At 40.8% G+C, this 16399-nt stretch overlaps 1 protein-coding gene and 1 pseudogene across 1 annotated transcript; one reads left to right on the forward strand and one right to left on the reverse strand.

Annotated features, from left to right (window-relative positions):
- Nucleotides 1-719: 719 nt before the first annotated feature.
- Nucleotides 720-7652, forward strand: LOC146619044 (uncharacterized). Its single transcript, XM_085370175.1, has 14 exons — nt 720-785; nt 898-933; nt 1722-1758; nt 2431-2711; nt 2794-2829; nt 2937-3010; nt 3110-3187; nt 3456-3661; nt 3743-3842; nt 6718-6880; nt 6983-7089; nt 7180-7324; nt 7462-7489; nt 7594-7652. The coding sequence occupies exons 1-14, from the start codon at nt 738-740 to the stop codon at nt 7650-7652; spliced, it is 1398 nt and encodes a 465-aa protein (XP_085226301.1). The 5' UTR covers nt 720-737.
- A 538-nt stretch (nt 7653-8190) lies between these two features.
- On the reverse strand, nt 8191-15150 carry LOC146619045 (uncharacterized; annotated as a pseudogene).
- Nucleotides 15151-16399: the final 1249 nt, after the last annotated feature.

The raw sequence follows: 16399 nt of genomic DNA on the forward strand, positions 1-16399 counted from the left end.
CCAATAATACTACACCACAGTATCGGGTGAGTTAAAAAAAAAATTTTCTGAATTTTGTAATTTGCTGTCCTTTCTGTTTAATATGCTGTGAAATTGTAGTTACAGATGCAGCTGTAGAGTTTAAGCTAGCCTTATGGGTAATTACCAGCGTAGTTGTCTTACTGAGGCAGTGTATCCTAATCATGCTTTTTAGGGTAATGGTGCAGTTGAGTCAGCAGTAAGAAATCTGGTGTCTTTGCTGCTTAACAACATATCCACAAATCCTTCAGGGAGGCCAACAGAGAGTGGGCAGCCGGAGCCTAGAAATCTGACTATCCAGCAAGAGATGACAAGGTTTTTGCTTGTTTTGTGTGGGGTTTTTTTGGGGGGGTTTTTTTAACTTTTTGCAATCTTTTCTGTTAAAGTTATTTGGTTTGTGGATTTATCAACATTGATTTTTAAATTAAAATGTGCTATTAAGGACTGATGTCATATTTAATAACTTTATTAAACAATAACCCTTATGTTATGCAACACTGCATTTTTTAAACTCATGCATTTTCATCACACAGATCATTTCCAGGATATTTCAAATCACACTTGAGCCGTGGTAAAAAGTGATGTTTAACATCTACTAAGCAGTGTGTTAAGGCAGGCAGTAAGACCACAGGCCTCAGTTTTTATTTGCTGTCAAAAATCAAAAATTACATCCTTACACACCTTTGCCAGCTGAAGAGCTTGAACTCCTACAAGCTGGCATGGGGAGACAAACAGTGTCTCTTCCAGAAGATGGTGACCATGCAGAGGTAAGTTTGTGTTGTCAGTATTAAAATCAGTCATTGGCAGACGCATTTAGCCTGAATCATATGCCACAGTCCATTTAGTGTTCCATTCTGCTTAACTGTGTTTTTAACTAAGATTTCTAGACTTCTGGAAGAAACCTTTGCACCACATGTGCAGGACACCTTAAACTAGTTTTTTAATTAAGCAGCAAGGCAGAACAAGGTCAGGGCTGTATCAAGACACGAGGACTAAACCCCAATTCAACCAGACCCAGAACTGATCCAGAATTAAAACAGGACTACAACAGTTCAAAATCAGGACTACTTGGGATTTAACCAAGACAGAACCAGAATCAGAACTAGATGATACTAGCACTAAAAATCATCATAGACCTGCACTACACTTGTTTTTTTAATTCTACCAAAGTACACTATTTAGATTGCGAAAAGTTGATATAATTATTTAGCCTTGTTGTGCAAACAAGCCTGCATAACTTAATAAATGTAGAATTTGAAAAATAGCAAACCTAAAAAGAAACACTAGGTACGAGATACATGAGTACCTATGATACGGTGATACTTTTGGTAAACAACCATTTGACTAACATGTGTGTCTCACCTGCTCTTGTTCATCTCTGTTCTGTCCTCATTCTCCTCTCTCTCCCTCTTTGTGCTGACAATCATCAAATATACAGGGGAAAACCAGATATTTACATACTCTTCAGATCAAAACACAAACACTTTTTTAATTGTAACATCAAATCAGACTAAATGTTTATTTTTTTAGATTGATAAATATAAAAAACACATTTGTTAACTTTAAGAGTAAAGAGAGAAACTATCTGTATTTCTTAATTGCAAATGGCACCAAATTGTATTCAAACTGAGCCACACTTATGGAGCTCCACAGTTCTGTTCCTGGTGTTTTCGTTGACATCTCTGGATTTTCCCATGTCACAGAAACAGGCTCTGTGTTTTGCCTTATATGCATCCACAGGTGTGCCACCAATTTACTCACATGGACTCTACTAACCTATCAGGAGCTTCTTCAGCTCAGAATGGAATCATCTGGAGTTTCTTATTAATTAACAATAAACTTAGTGTACATGTACTCCTGTGTGTGTTCATTGTGGGGCCAGGTTTCACAATGAACACACCCGAAACTCTGGCTGATTGGGACCCACGCCCAGTTTCCCACCTTGGCTCAGGCGATTAGAGGATCATCAGGGGGTCCTTTTGTCCCTCTGTGGGGGGTCACTCCCACTAGGTTTATATCTGGGACTCTCCACCATTTGACCTTAGAACTGAAGAAGCTTCTCGGATGAGAGGTGAAACGTCTTCAAGCAACTTAAAGAAGTCCAGACGCTTTTCTTTGCAAGCTCCTTTGACTACGATGACCTGGATGACTGAGAACCTTCACAGACATCAGGGGGATTCACGCACAGTCGTAAATTCCCACAGTGTGCACTATGTGCTTCGAATATTGCTTGCACTTTTTGTTTTATACAGTTGTCAGCCAGGCATCTAACTATGAAAAAATTACACTCCAAAAGACCCCGGGCTTCTGACAAAACAACCCGGGCTTAAGCCCAGTAAGCCACCCCCACGCTCCGCCCCTGGTTGATACTTTTGCTGCTTGATTGTTTATGCTATTTTTCTGTCAATAAAGGTGGCGGTGGTCAACGAAAGCTCACTGTAATCCCACCTGAAACAGAAGGATATTCTGTCAAAACACTGAAAGCTGTGTCAGGAGGTGGCAAATCCACTTTTTACATAGTACCTCTTCAGGAAACATTAGACACATCTCCTCTACCTCCCGACTCACAGCACTTTTCAAAGATGCCAAAGAAGATATGTTACCAGTGTAATGAAGTTATGCCTCTGCAGATGCTTGCAGTACACATCAATACGTGCAAAGGAAAATTCTCTCCTGATGAGACTGATGATGAGGTGAGACAATTTTGATGAAATCAAAATGAGCAATTTTGATTAAATAATATAGTATCACAATTACTGTTTTTTGATTCTGCAGGAATCGGAGTTATGCATTGTGAAAAGCAAATGCAAGGTAAACCTAGCACATTACTAAAAACCATAGTAACTACAATGAATTTTGTATCGGTAATGATCTTTTTCCCACTATGCATAACATGTACCCCTTTTTTGAAATTGTAGGTTATTTGTCTAATATGCACTAAGGATTTTCCTGAAGATGAGATCACAGTCCATGCGAGTCTGTGTGGGGATAGGTAATCTTTTTTCAGCCGTTTATGAAAAAATGTTAATCAGTAACAGTCCACGCAAACATATGTAGTTTTTTTTTTTTTTTAACTTTGTCTCGTCAACAGCTTTCAATGCATGGTGCCTGAAGAAAATGACCAAACTACAGGGACACCAGCTCAAACTTCAGTACGCACAACAGACAGGTACTTTTTGCTCTATTATAGTTCATATACACACTATTGCGCAGAACCATTTGTTAAAATTATGTGTAAGATCTTTTACACAATAACTGGGGTTTAATTTCATATAAAACATTTTATGATCAGACTACTTTAAATTATTGTTAAAGGTTGTTTCACAGAACATGCTGCAATAATTTCTAATCACGTTTAGCGTGGTAGCCTCTTTTAATCTAAAGATGATTATTTTTCTTTGAGAACTTAGGATGTTTTCTACCCTGTTTTTGTTAAGCGTGGAAGATGTATTGCGTTGCCTTGAACAACAAGTCGACACCACAACAGAATTTAAGTTGTGTGTGGACAGAGAAGACCTTCCAGACAGAGGCATTCTCCAGTGGCAGAGAAAAAAAGCTGCATCTCCCACCAGTGTTCTTAGGGTGGTTTTCATTGGAGAGGCAGGCGAGGATACAGGAGCACTTAGGAAAGAGTTTTTGAGTGGTGAGTTGCCTATTACCTGTTTTGTCCTAGTGTCAATAAATAATGGATAACTTAAAAATGCGGATATTTTTTGTATGAAAGACATGATTTCAGGTATTGAAAGCAGATTCTTTGAAGGACCTGAGAACAAGGGCAAAACCCCCAAGTATTCTCTGACCGATCTTGATATTGAAAACTTCAGGTTGGTTCAAATTCAAATTCAAATTCAAATTTTATTTGTCACACACACACAACCATACACAGTATGACATGGGGGTGAAATGCTTGTAGCTGTACAATGCCCGACCATTAAATGACAGAAGAAAAGTTTTACAATATTTACAATTTACTACAAAAATTTACAAATTAACTTAGGAATTTACAGTAAAGAATGTGCAAATAGCAGAAGAGATTATAAAGATAAGGATTATAAATTATAGGAATTATAGGATTATAGGAAATGTGTGGTGGTGCGTGTGGTGACGTGTGTGAGAGTCCAGTCTTATAGTGACGTGTTTGGGAGAGTCCAGTCCTACACCTGGTTCAGGCCCCGAATAGCCTGGGGGAAGAAGCTCCTCTTCATTCTCTCTGTTTTGGCCTTAACCCTTTAAGACCTACCATAGAACCAAGTTCGCCAGAGCTTATATTATATTTTTACATGCTGTGGAGCCATTTTTGGGAGCATTTCAAGTTGCTATACATCAATACAACCATTATAGCCCAAACTTTAATAATATGTCTGCATTAGGTGCATAGTAATTACATAAATTGCAAAAAAGTGCAATAAACTACAAAAAAATTGAAAATCGTTTTTGTTTTTTTAACATATATTTCTAGTTAGAGAAATTTAAGAGGCTTATCCCTCAAAACTGTAAATACAAAAAAGTTACACAAACTAGTTTCCCACCACAGGAAATTTATTTTGAGTGTCTTCATAGTTTTATTTTTGAAATACACCAATTTTTATATACTGCAGGAAAAACGAAAATAAATATTATAGTGCAAATTTGCAAAATAACAGCATATGCATCAAAATAAACTATTTCCAGCAGTGCAATATGAGTCTTAAGCATCCCAGAAACGACACAGAAAGTCATAAAGTCAAACATAACTTTTTAAAACACATAACAAGTAAAACACAAGCTCATAAGGCCCCGATCGTAAAAAACTACATTTCCGCAAAATGACGTCACTTCCGGTTTCGGGCAGGTCATGCGGTCATGTGATAGTTCGCGCTGATGGACGTAGGAAGTGTTACAAACAGCTGATGGATCGGCGAAGCGTGTTTCTGGAATATCATGTTTTTGTTGCTGCAAGTGATTTTTATGCAGTTTTTGCAAAGCTATATGTGGAAGGAAACTGTGACCTAGGACAAGCTGATGGCATAAGATGTAAGTACAACTCCTCCAGTTTCATATGCAAAAAAAAATTATTGCGCTAGCTTACTTGGTTGCAGAGCTACCGGGATTTAAAAATAGTTACGCAAAACAGAGCGTGCCCGCTCCGATCGGCTGTAAAGGGTTAAGGGAGCGGAAGCGCTTCCCAGACCTCAACAGTGAGAAGAGTCCATTGTTGGGATGGGAGAGGTCCATCATAATCTTCCTAGCTTTGGACTTGCACCGCTTGGTGTAGATGGACAGCAGGTCAGGGAGCTCTGATGCACCACCCTTTGCAGATCTCGTCTGTCCTGCTTGGTGCTGTTCCCAAACCAGGTGCAGATGTTTGACGTCAGGACGCTCTCGAAGGTGCAGGAGTAGAAGTTCTTGAGCACCTTCAGTGGCAGATGGAAGTCTCTAAGTCTTCTGAGGAAGAAGAGACGCTGACGGGCTTTCTTAACCAGGGTGTTGATGTGACAGGACCATGACAGGTCCTGAGTGATGTGGACACCCAGGTATCGGAAACTGTCCACTCTCTCCACTGGCGTGCCACTGATGATGAGGGGTTTGTAATTCCTCGCCTGCTTTGTAGTGAAGTCCACGATCAGCTCCTTAGTCTTGCTGATGTTTAGGAGGAGGTTATTCTCCTGGCACCAGGTCTCCAGGTTCCTAATCTCCTCCAGGTAGGCCGTCTCGATGTTGTCGGAGATCAGGCCCACAACAGCAGTGTCGTCAGCAAACTTGACAATGGAGGTGGTGTCGGATGTAGCTACACAGTCATAAGTGTACAGTGAGTACAGCAGGGGGCTTAAAACACAGCCCTGAGGCACTCCAGTGCTGAGTGAGATGGAGGGGGAGACTTGTTTTCCTACCCTCACTGATTGGGGTCTGTCTGTGAGGAAGTTGAGGATCCACTGACACAGTGATGAGCTGAGTCCTAGATCCGTCAACTTGGTGAAAAGCTTAGAGGGAATTATTGTGTTGAATGCTGAACTGTAGTCCACGAACAGCATCCTAACATAATTCCCTCTGCCAGTGTCCAGGTGACTCAGGGATGTGTGGAGCAGGTGAGATATGGCATCGTCTGTGGAACGATTAGTCCGGTAAGCAAACTGAAGTGAGTCGATGGTGGGAGGAAGTGAAGAAGTGATGTGATCTCTCATCAGTCTTTCAAAACACTTCATCACAATTGAAGTCAGTGCTACTGGACGGTAGTCATTGTGGCAAGCGGGCTGTTGTTTCTTTGGAACAGGGACAATAATGGACCGTTTGAAGCACGTGGGAACCACAGCTTGGGCCAGGGAGAGGTTGAAGATCTCCGTGAACACCGGTGCTAGTTGATCAGCGCAGGCTCTAAGGACCCGGCCAGGGATTGTATCTGGTCCTGCTGCCTTCCTGGTGTTCACCCTCCTGAAGGTGTTCCTCACGGCATGCTCTGTGATGACGAATGCATTTTCTTCACTGGTGCACTCCGAGCGCGCGCAGCCGTTTGTTGTTTTAATTGCTGCGGCGTCGAAGCGAGCATAAAACGTGTTCAGCTCATCAGCCAGTGAAGCATCGGCATTCATCATTGAAGAAGCTGGTCGTTTATAGTCCGTTATAGTCCGCAGTCCATACGAGCTTTGTGTATTACATTTAATACGCATCCGATATTTTTGTAAATGTTACCTGAAAATGAATTATAATCATTTGTCTACACAGAACTGTTGGTGAAATAATTGTAGTCAGCCTCGCCCAAGGAGGCCCATCTCCTGCCTTTTTCAAAGAATGGTGCTACAATTTCCTCTGCTCAGGAGAGGTTGATTTCAGCTGTCTGTCTAAGGAGGATGTTGCAGATGTGGAATCTTCCCTGCTCATCCGCAAAGTGAGCACCTGGTTTAGCTCTGGCACATGATATATTATGAGTATGGTGTTTTTAAACACTTTTAACCTTCTGTATTTCCTCTTTCACATTATACATTTCCAGGTTGAAGATGCAGCAGACATACAGTCTCTGATGATGTGGGCTGATGAAATTGTCAACTGTGGATACACAAACCAGATAAAGATGGATAGTAAGGAAAGCATGATCCGGTAAGAGAGAAAAAATCAGAGAGATCATTAACCCACCCCCCCATCCCCAACTAGTTTTTCATTTTGTTTTTTTTGTTTGTTTTTTTTAAGTGCCATTGTCTTACACTCTACAACAAGACTGATTCCAAAGCTACAGCAGCTCCGAAAGGGCATGGAACTGTATGGTCTTGTGAACCTGATGGCTGTAAATCCTGAAGCTTGCCACAGTTTGTTTGTTCCTGGGAAAATCCTCAAAGTAAGTATTAACATAGCAGCTTCAGTCTGATCCAAAGACAGTCCACTTATCTGTATTGTAGTTATCCTGTATTTATTTATTAGTTTTGAATGAACAATATATCTAAAATATAACCTACTTTATTTCCTTATTTACAGCCAGATGCTGATTTCATTATGATGAGCTGTATATACCTATTGTCATGGTCCGCGGCCCGGCGTCCGAGGAGCTGATGGGATGCCCACGCCCACGGGCGTGGCTGTTAACTCCACACCTGCACCCCATCCCAGGCGATCATCAGGTGGACTATTTGATCCAGCCCAGCCTGCTGCTCCACGCCAGTCCGTAGTCGTCTCACAGCGGTAACGTACACCTGTGGGAAAGCGATTGTGAAAACTCATCTGTCTGAACTAGCGCTAATTCTGTCCTGTGCACTCAGATAACAACTCGGCGTGTTTTTTTGAGCCACCTGCCTGTCCTCCTGCCCGTCTGGAATTTGGATCGCCTTCAGTACTCGCCACCTCGACTTTCCTGGAGCTCCCCCGCGGACCCTCCCTCCGGCTCCCACGGCCCCGCTGTCACCGTAAGACTCATACTCTTCCCCCACGTATGCTGCTATTTCCCCGCGCCCCAATAATGCTTTTCCTTTTTCTGTTGCAGCCTTCTCACAGTCCCGTTTTCGGCGTTCCTGCGCGACTCATCTCCCGGTCCCTTGGTTTCTCTAGTTTCACGCGTTTTCCTTCTACCCTCCCGGGACACCTTCAGTTAAAATAAAGTTTATTTTCTCGTACTCCTGTGTGTGTTGGCTCTGCTTCTAGGTCCAGCTTGTGCGCTGAACTTCGGTTCATGACACCTATAGTATTGTGTATATATACATATACACAATACTATAGGATACTACTATCCTCCTCGAGTGAGTGAAGAATATCATGGTACTTGCTAGTGACTGCAATCCAGACATCACGCCAAAGTCGTTCTACTCTGTAAATACATTTGAATTTGGATTTCAGGTATTTCATGCTTCAAATCAATATCAGAACTGCTCCAACAATCTACCCATGCAGTCAATAATAATATAAAAAACATCAAAAGACTAACCTCTGATATGAAACTCGCTCTCCCTGTTCCTCTTGTGGCAAACATGAAATGTGCAATGTCCAGGTTTTCTACTCCTTGATCTGCCCTAACCCTATGATAAAAATACATTTTTAAGGAATTTTTAAAGTTTTCTTTAATGAAACTTGTTGCTAGCATATAAATTAAATCAGGGCATAAAACCTTGATGGCAAGCCGTGAAGCTGGGCTGATCTCAGGAAAAATGAGAATGCAGTTTTTGCCCTGTTGTTAGTTGCTGCATCCAAGTACAGGACCTGCAGTAAAAACAAATGGAAAATTAAAGATCTGGTTTCAGATGATGTATAGTTTTTCAGTTAATAATGCAGTTTCATAATAAGTGTTCAAGGAATATGGTACGGTTCTATGTTCATAACCATAATTCAAAGCTTGAGTAGTCTATACATCAATATTGGTAGTACTTATCACCTTTTTTTGTAAAGAACTGATTATAAATTTGAAAAATAAATTGCTAATCGTCCACTATGTTGGCTTGCTGAATAATTGATGTTCATAAAAAATAACCTAATAAAGCTCTCATTTCAAAACTACCAAATATTCAATTCAATTCAATTTTATTTATATAGCGCCAAATCACAACAAAAGTCGCCTCAAGGCGCTTCATAGATACAGAGAAAAACCCAACAATCATATGACCCCTATGAGCAAGCACTTTGGCGACAGTGGGAAGGAAAAACTCCCTTTTAACAGGAAGAAACCTCCGGCAGAACCAGGCTCAGGGAGGGGCGGCCATCTGCTGCGACCGGTTGGGGTGAGAGAAGGAAGACAGGATATTCTACATAACAGTTAAAATTTTACCTTCCTTGAGTAGCCATCCACTCCACCAAAGATCACAACATTGTACCTGTTTCAGAGGGAAAACAATCTCACTAAGGCTTGATTTGCAGAACATGTAAGACATTGAAAATACATTTTTCAGTATGCACACTTGCCACTGACTTAAACTGGACACTTGTCAGGTGTGCTGAAAATAATACCAACATTTTTATATGTTTATAAGTTCAATGAGACTAAATACTTTAGTTCTCTTGTCATGATTTTTTTTTTAAGTTTTCTGGAGCACTTAACATATTATGTGTTGATAGGCTTGTTATCATGGAAAATATCGATATACAAAGTGTAAATAATTGCTCAAGAAAATTTACAATTAACAATATTACTGGTTTTGTTACACATCCTGTAATCCTTTTACTTAATATTACTCTATCAAGTGCTTTTTAAAATATTATAAATACACTGAAAGACCTATCAGATAAGGTTGATTAAAGCAGATTTAAAGTATAACGTGCATCTTTCTGCCCAACTTGTGTTAGAGCTATATAAGTGGGTATTTTACCTTATTAGCTTGTGATTTGTGTCTATGTGGACCAGGGAGAGAGGGCCTCGCACCGAGTAGCTTCTTCGCACAACACAGCCTAGTTCTGTGATCCGTTTGAAGATCCCTACAGCATCAACTCGATGCATGGAGGCCATCATTCTCCACCACTGAACACGGAGACCCATAGAAACCAAATGTCCTTGAACCATTTGGCATCTGATTTTTGATAGCCGATATGATGTTGTCCAGGTCTTGGTCATTCATTGTGCTGTATGTTCCTCTCACAGACAAGTCAAATTCTTGCATCCTCCTGTAGATTGTTCTTCTTGAAACACCAAGACATTTAGCAATGCAGCTGACTGGCAGCTGAATGTCCAACAAATTCTTGAGTTTTTCTCTCTCTAGTACAATTTTGGGGTGGCCAGGTCCCAGATCAACTTCTGTTTCCAGTTCAATAATGGCCACAGAGCTGATTAATTTAACACTGAACCAGATGATGAACGTTTTGTAGAGCCTCTGTAATCTCCAGTGTTGGGAAGGTTACTTTTAGGGTTGCCAACTCCCTGAAAAATAAATAAGGGACACCTCGTGGCAACCCAGTTCACCCTTCCCAGTGTGGTAGCTCTTTTTTTTTTTGTGTGTGAAATTATTTTTTAACCATTTGACTTGAATTTGATTTGAGCAGATGCATATTCTTTGTGATATGACCATATGGGAAACAAATGATCATTTAGCCATTTATTTTTTAGCTCAAAATGACAACATTAACACAGTAAAACAGGTCTCTTTCTTAAACAGAAGCCTGTCATGCTTAACTTTTGAGAATATAAGTAAATCTTTCTTTAAAAGAACTCTGTCCTGCTTAACTTAAAATTATATAAATTAATAGAAAGCAATAGAACGAAAAATATTCTTGTAACTGTGCACATATAGTGCATTTAGTACAATTGGCTTCAGTTGAGGTATTATTTCAGCTTTTCTAATGCTAATCAGCTGCTCCTGTTTGTAAACCCACTTGTTCCCATGATTACACATAACTCATCATCATCATTCATCTATGTATTACTTTTATGTATTAGTCATCTATTTGTTGTAATCATCTATCCTTGCAGTTGTTTATTACACAAAATAAGTTATATTATCACACTTCTGGCCACATAGCGCTGATATTCACTGCACATGCCCATATTAACCTTAACCAGAGGGTTTAAAAAAAACACAAACCAGTGTTTACATACCATATCTGCTTCTGCCGTGGCCTGGTGGACAAGAAATTGGTTAAGGGTTCCCCGAGCTTTCACGCCCCTCATGTTCTTCATGTGCCCATCCTTAGGAGCATGCCTATGGAAAAAGTGCGCCGGCACACAGTGCAGTGCGCTTTATAGGTGTTATCGTGCATTTTCCCAGCCAGGTGTTTTCCTTTTCCCATTCCTCCCTGTACTTTTGCAGCCTTTTTTTCTTTCTCTGAGGGGAACAAACATTGCTGCTCTAATGCTGGGCTTACACTGTGCGACTTTTGGCCCATTTTGAGACGATTTTTGAGTCGTGCGACCGATTTGGTGATCGGCCCGATTTTGGCCTTCATCGTGCATCGTGTAGTATACGTGGGGTAACGAGAAGCGATTAATACCTCACGACCAGCTCCCGATCATCAATCGCTCGTGAGGGTGTCACCACAGCCGCTCACGCTGCTCACGTGCAAACACGTAAACGTCGGTGAAAAAGACGGAGCAGCACGGCTGTGCGGCGTCTGATCTGGACACAAGCGATGGAGGCACAACTTGTAGAACTTTGGAAAGCTCATCCGAGTCTTTTCGATGTGGCATCACAAAATTATCACGACCACAACAACCGTGAAAATGCTCAATCACAGCTGCCTGATTAATGTTTTTCATTAGCAATTTAGCAAAGTTGATGGTGGTGGTGTGTCTGTGTGAGTGAAAGACAGAGAGGGAGAGCGATTTCTGTTATAACCTTCATTTTATGGAGGCACAGTGTGAGCACTCAGGTCGCATCAAAGCATCGGGCGGTATAGTGTGAGACCTGCATCGTGACCTACCAACTTCTAACCCCTGCGAGTCAATCGTGCAGTTTGAGCAGGAGCTGAATAACGTGACTGAAAAAATCGCACAGTGTCTGCCCAGCTTTAGGTGTACTGTCGTCCGAGACTTGCACCGCAGTGTCGGCGTTTGTTTCCCTGTTGGCCATGCTTCTTGTTGTGGTCATCTGTTGTCTTCCAGTATTTTCTCCGTAAGCGACCTTTCCTCGACCAATGAGATGAGCGGTAATCTGAATTGTCATACTCGAATTGTCACAAGTGTGCTGTCAGCTCATTGGTCACAAAGCAGGAGAGGGGCTGGGAATTATGTTTTCAAACAAAGCGTTAATTCCATAAACATTTATAGACTACTTTTGATTCTCACTGTATTACGGGACAAAGTGCGTCCCTTATTAGCTCAATACGGGACGTGTACTTTTGTTTCTAAATACGGGACGATTCCGTTTTTTAAGGGACGGTTGGCAACCCTAGTTACTTTTAAAATGTATTCCATTACAGAATACAGAATACATGCCCCAAAATGTATTCTGTAACGTATTCCGTTACGTTACTCAATGACAGTAACGTATTCTGAATACTTTGGATTACTTAATATATTATCATACTTTTTACAACAACGTGAATGTACTATTGCTGTGTGATTTATTACTATTACTGAACGTCCGCGACTCCGAACTGTAGTAAAGGGACCTCTGACTAATACGGCGGGGTCCCTGTCGGCTCGTAGCCGAAAAATAGCTTTACTTTGTTGTGTGGGTCAACTTTTCTTGACAGAGAGAGGCGTTGAAAGACTGCTCCAACGGAACTTATTGTTTTCGGAGGAAAACACGAACACGGTGCACAGTCGAGTCTTAATAGCTTACTTACAACTGGACTCGTCAGGCTCTCTGTTTGGCTGCAGTGGTTATTATAATATTTACATGCTTCCAGCTCCCGTTTTTCCTCGATGACAACTCGTACCTTTCCACTCCCCTTTTTCTCCCTCCTCGCGCTTACAGACCCATAACGTGTATGGCAGTCCATTCTCCCTGCAACACGGACTACACTGCCCATGATGCTACATTCTTTAGAGCTATGCTTGTAGCATTCTGCCTGTTAGCTTAGCACAACAACAACAACAACGAAAAGGCGCTCTCTCACCCAGGAAACACACAGTCGCAGAGAGAGAGAGAGAGCGTCGCCCTGTAACCATGGCAACCGTAACGCTGCCGCCTGGAACAACAGAACGTAGCTGTCAAACAAAACCCAAACAGGCCTGACCCGCGACAAAATGAAACAGGAAAGTACCGCAGTGTAATCCATTTATTTCAACAAAGTAACTGTATTCTGAATACCACCTTTTTAAACGGTAACTGTAACAGAATACAGTTACTCATATTTTGTATTTTAAATACGTAACGGCGGTACATGTATTCCGTTACTCCCCAACACTGGTAATCTCTGACAGACCGCCTATTTGCTGAGAGAAAGATTCAAACAGAAGCTCATGACGAGTCAAGAACTCCAAATAATCCAGATTTAGTGGTTGTTGGTTTAAAGCAGCTTCCAGTTTAGAGAGGAGTCTATGCATCATTTGCTGTCTCAGTATGTCCTGTTAACTCATTCACTGCCATTGACGTCTATAGACGTCAATTGAAAAACTTACGTTGACTGCCATTGACGTCTATAGACGTCAATTACGTTTCCAATGGGAGGGGCTAGAATACAACCTCGGGCAGCTTGTCAGTGAACATCAGACTGCTTGAAATGTATTTTTCACAAAAAGCTCGTTTTCTCCCTTTTTGTGGTCAAAACAGGCATTTTTGGTGGAACCCACCTCTCTTCTACAGCTGATTACTAAAGAATGGAAAATGGTAGAAACAAGCTTTTTTTTTTTGGATGGAAGAAGAGAGTCTGTTCTTCATTTTGGTAGGTTCAGCGTTTATATGATCATAACACACAGTTTTCTGTGGCTCTTCAAAAATGAGTAAAAATGCTCAAAAACCCTGGCAGTGAATTAGTTAAAAGCAGCAAAGAACATGGACAAGTAATTAGAAAAATACAATGAAATGATGTATCTCAGACAAAAATAAACAACCCATAAAACAAACTACATGAGGTACATCATTTTTCAAGTTTGCATAGTTTTCAAATTAGCTAACGTCAGTTATCAAGCGAATAATAATGTACAAAATGATTTTATATTACTTACATGTGGCCGGGACATGCTGTTTTCGTGCTGCTGTTCAGTATTCGACGACATAAAAGAGAGCTACTCAAATATAATTTGGAAAAATGAGTCAGATGGCATGGTTGTATGATGCAACTACATTATACTACACCAACAATAGTCTTAAAAAATAATATATTTTAAAATAAAATAATTAAAAATATTATCCGCAAATTGGAGTTTAGCTGGATTTAGCTACATTTCGGACAGTGTTTCCGGAATGCAGTAGCTAGCGAGCTGATTGGAGACCGTAAGAGCCAATCAGAATTTTTGAAACCAAGTCTGTGATTGGTTGGTTTTGTGGCACACTTATAACAGTGTACAGAGAGTTGAGCATACAAAGCAGAGAATGTTGTGAGCGCAAGCAACACATTGCGAGCAAGCGCAAATGAAAAAACTGAGCGAGAGGGGGTGCTATTGTGTGTGTATATGGATAAGCGCAAACACTGAAATACGTTTTTTGCGCGCAGCAATGAATTTTGTTCACTCAAATTCAGCTTTTGTACGCTCAAAATAAATTTCTCCTCAAAATGCAACACTTGCACCTGCAATTTTTTTTTACGTGCGCTCAATTTTTTTTTACGTGCGCTCAGAATAGTGGCACAAAAATAACGCCATAGTGGTGGCAGCATGAAGTCCGCAGGAGGCTGGCAGAGTTTGCAAAACTACAGACATTCTATACTTAAGTAGAAGAATAGAATAGAATAGAATTGAGTAGCTCTTTATTGTCATTGTTACAGTTTAGCATCTCTCCATGTGTGTGAAGTACACAATAGCATAAGTATTTACACTATAACACAGACAAATTTACATTTACACAAGAAATGTATGTACAACTTATACATACACCTGCATACATACGGATACACCCATGCATACACACACGCACATACACACATACACACACATACACATTGAGTGTGTGTGAGTGTGTGTGTGTGTGAGGGGGGGAGGGGGGTTAAATAGTGTTACAGTAAATACAGTTTAAAGAGGTAGGAATGTTGGTTTCATTAAAGTATACACAGATATACAGTTTATAAATAAGGTGTAATGCCCATGGCACACCTCCAATCAGGGTGGAGGTAGGGCATGTTTGACAGACTTCTATTGAGTCTGTTTGTCTTCATCTCGATAGACCTGTAGCGTTTACCGGGGGGGGTACGGGTCTGTCAGTTTAAATGTCTCTGAGGGGGATTAGTCAGGGTTCGTACGGGTGCTTGAAATCCTTAAAAATGCTTGAATTTTAATGTTGTCTTTTCAAGGTTTGAAGTGCTTGAATTTCAGATGTGGTGCTTAAAACTGCTTGAAAGTGTAACTGTATTTCATTCAACACAAATAACTATCTGATTGAATAGTTTTCTTATCAGATAGAGAAATAAAATGAGTCCCAAAATGTACAAGCAAAATTTCCCCGCCTGGGGTGCCTTGCGCCTCTGTCTGTTTCAACATGTGACCCCGCCCCTCCCTTGGACAGTCGGTGATGAGTGCACTAACATACCTGTAGGTTGCCGTTTTAATGAGTGTTTGATGGAAAACGACAATGGCGGAGTTTGCGCTCTCTAGTCATATGCTAGGTGAGTCCTAATAAATAATTTTCCAGTACGTGTACGTTACACATGCTATTTTTTCAAAATTATGATTATTATTTTGCTAGCTATTAAACTCGCTGGAGAAATGATTGAAATCCACTGAGTGTGATGCAGTATGGCAGCGCTATTATGGAATATGCTGTGAACTTAGCTAACATTCCTTAGCAGTAATATGAGTTAATTTACTCAAGTGAAAGCTTTAAACATTAGCCCGATACATAACTAGCCAACTTAAGGCTTTCTGATTAACCCTCTGGGGTCGATGGACCCAGAGTCTCCATTTCAACTTGGGTGGAACGTGCGGACTTCAAACTATATACCAGGTTTTAAATTGTGTTGATAGGCCACGTAAAACTGATGTTTTTTTTTTAATAAAACAGTGGCATTTACTCTGGGAAGAAACGGTAAAAACTGCGTTTTCTAGGGAGAGCGCTAGCAAACACGCTTTGCTTGTGAGTGAAAAACGAAAAAGAAAAAACACTCCTTCCCTATTGGTTGAAAAATGTACCATGTCGACCAATCAAAAAATGATATGGCAACATGTGGCATTTGGTTGTTTGGGAAGAGGGGGAAGTTTTAGGAGTGACCAGCGATAGAAAGTGAGTGAGCGAAAGAGAGAGAGTTTTGGTACGTGAGAGATTTGTGAAGTTTACCGTGTTTGGAGTCTCAAGTTAGTGTGTTTTCTAGTGTAGTTAGTGTGTAGTGTAGTCGTTTTGTTTTGTGTGTCAGTTCTACTAGTGAATGTCACAGTTGCTGCAAAAAAGCCACCAAAGGCAAATTGCAGTGT

The sequence above is a fragment of the Diplotaxodon limnothrissa genome, linkage group LG14, assembly GCF_057381915.1.
Source record: "Diplotaxodon limnothrissa isolate DT_005_m linkage group LG14, D_limnothrissa_male_GT1.1, whole genome shotgun sequence".
Classification (NCBI taxonomy): Eukaryota; Metazoa; Chordata; class Actinopteri; order Cichliformes; family Cichlidae; genus Diplotaxodon; species Diplotaxodon limnothrissa.

Excerpts from the sequence above, each read along its gene's own strand:
- LOC146619044 (XM_085370175.1), top strand. The coding sequence starts at position 738 with ATGGGGAGACAAACAGTGTCTCTTCCAGAAGATGGTGACCATGCAGAG. Across the intron at positions 1,759-2,430 it reads TGCCTTATATGCATCCACAG|GTGGCGGTGGTCAACGAAAG; the intron begins GTGTGCCACCAA and ends CTGTCAATAAAG. Across the intron at positions 7,325-7,461 it reads TTCCTGGGAAAATCCTCAAA|CCAGATGCTGATTTCATTAT; the intron begins GTAAGTATTAAC and ends CCTTATTTACAG.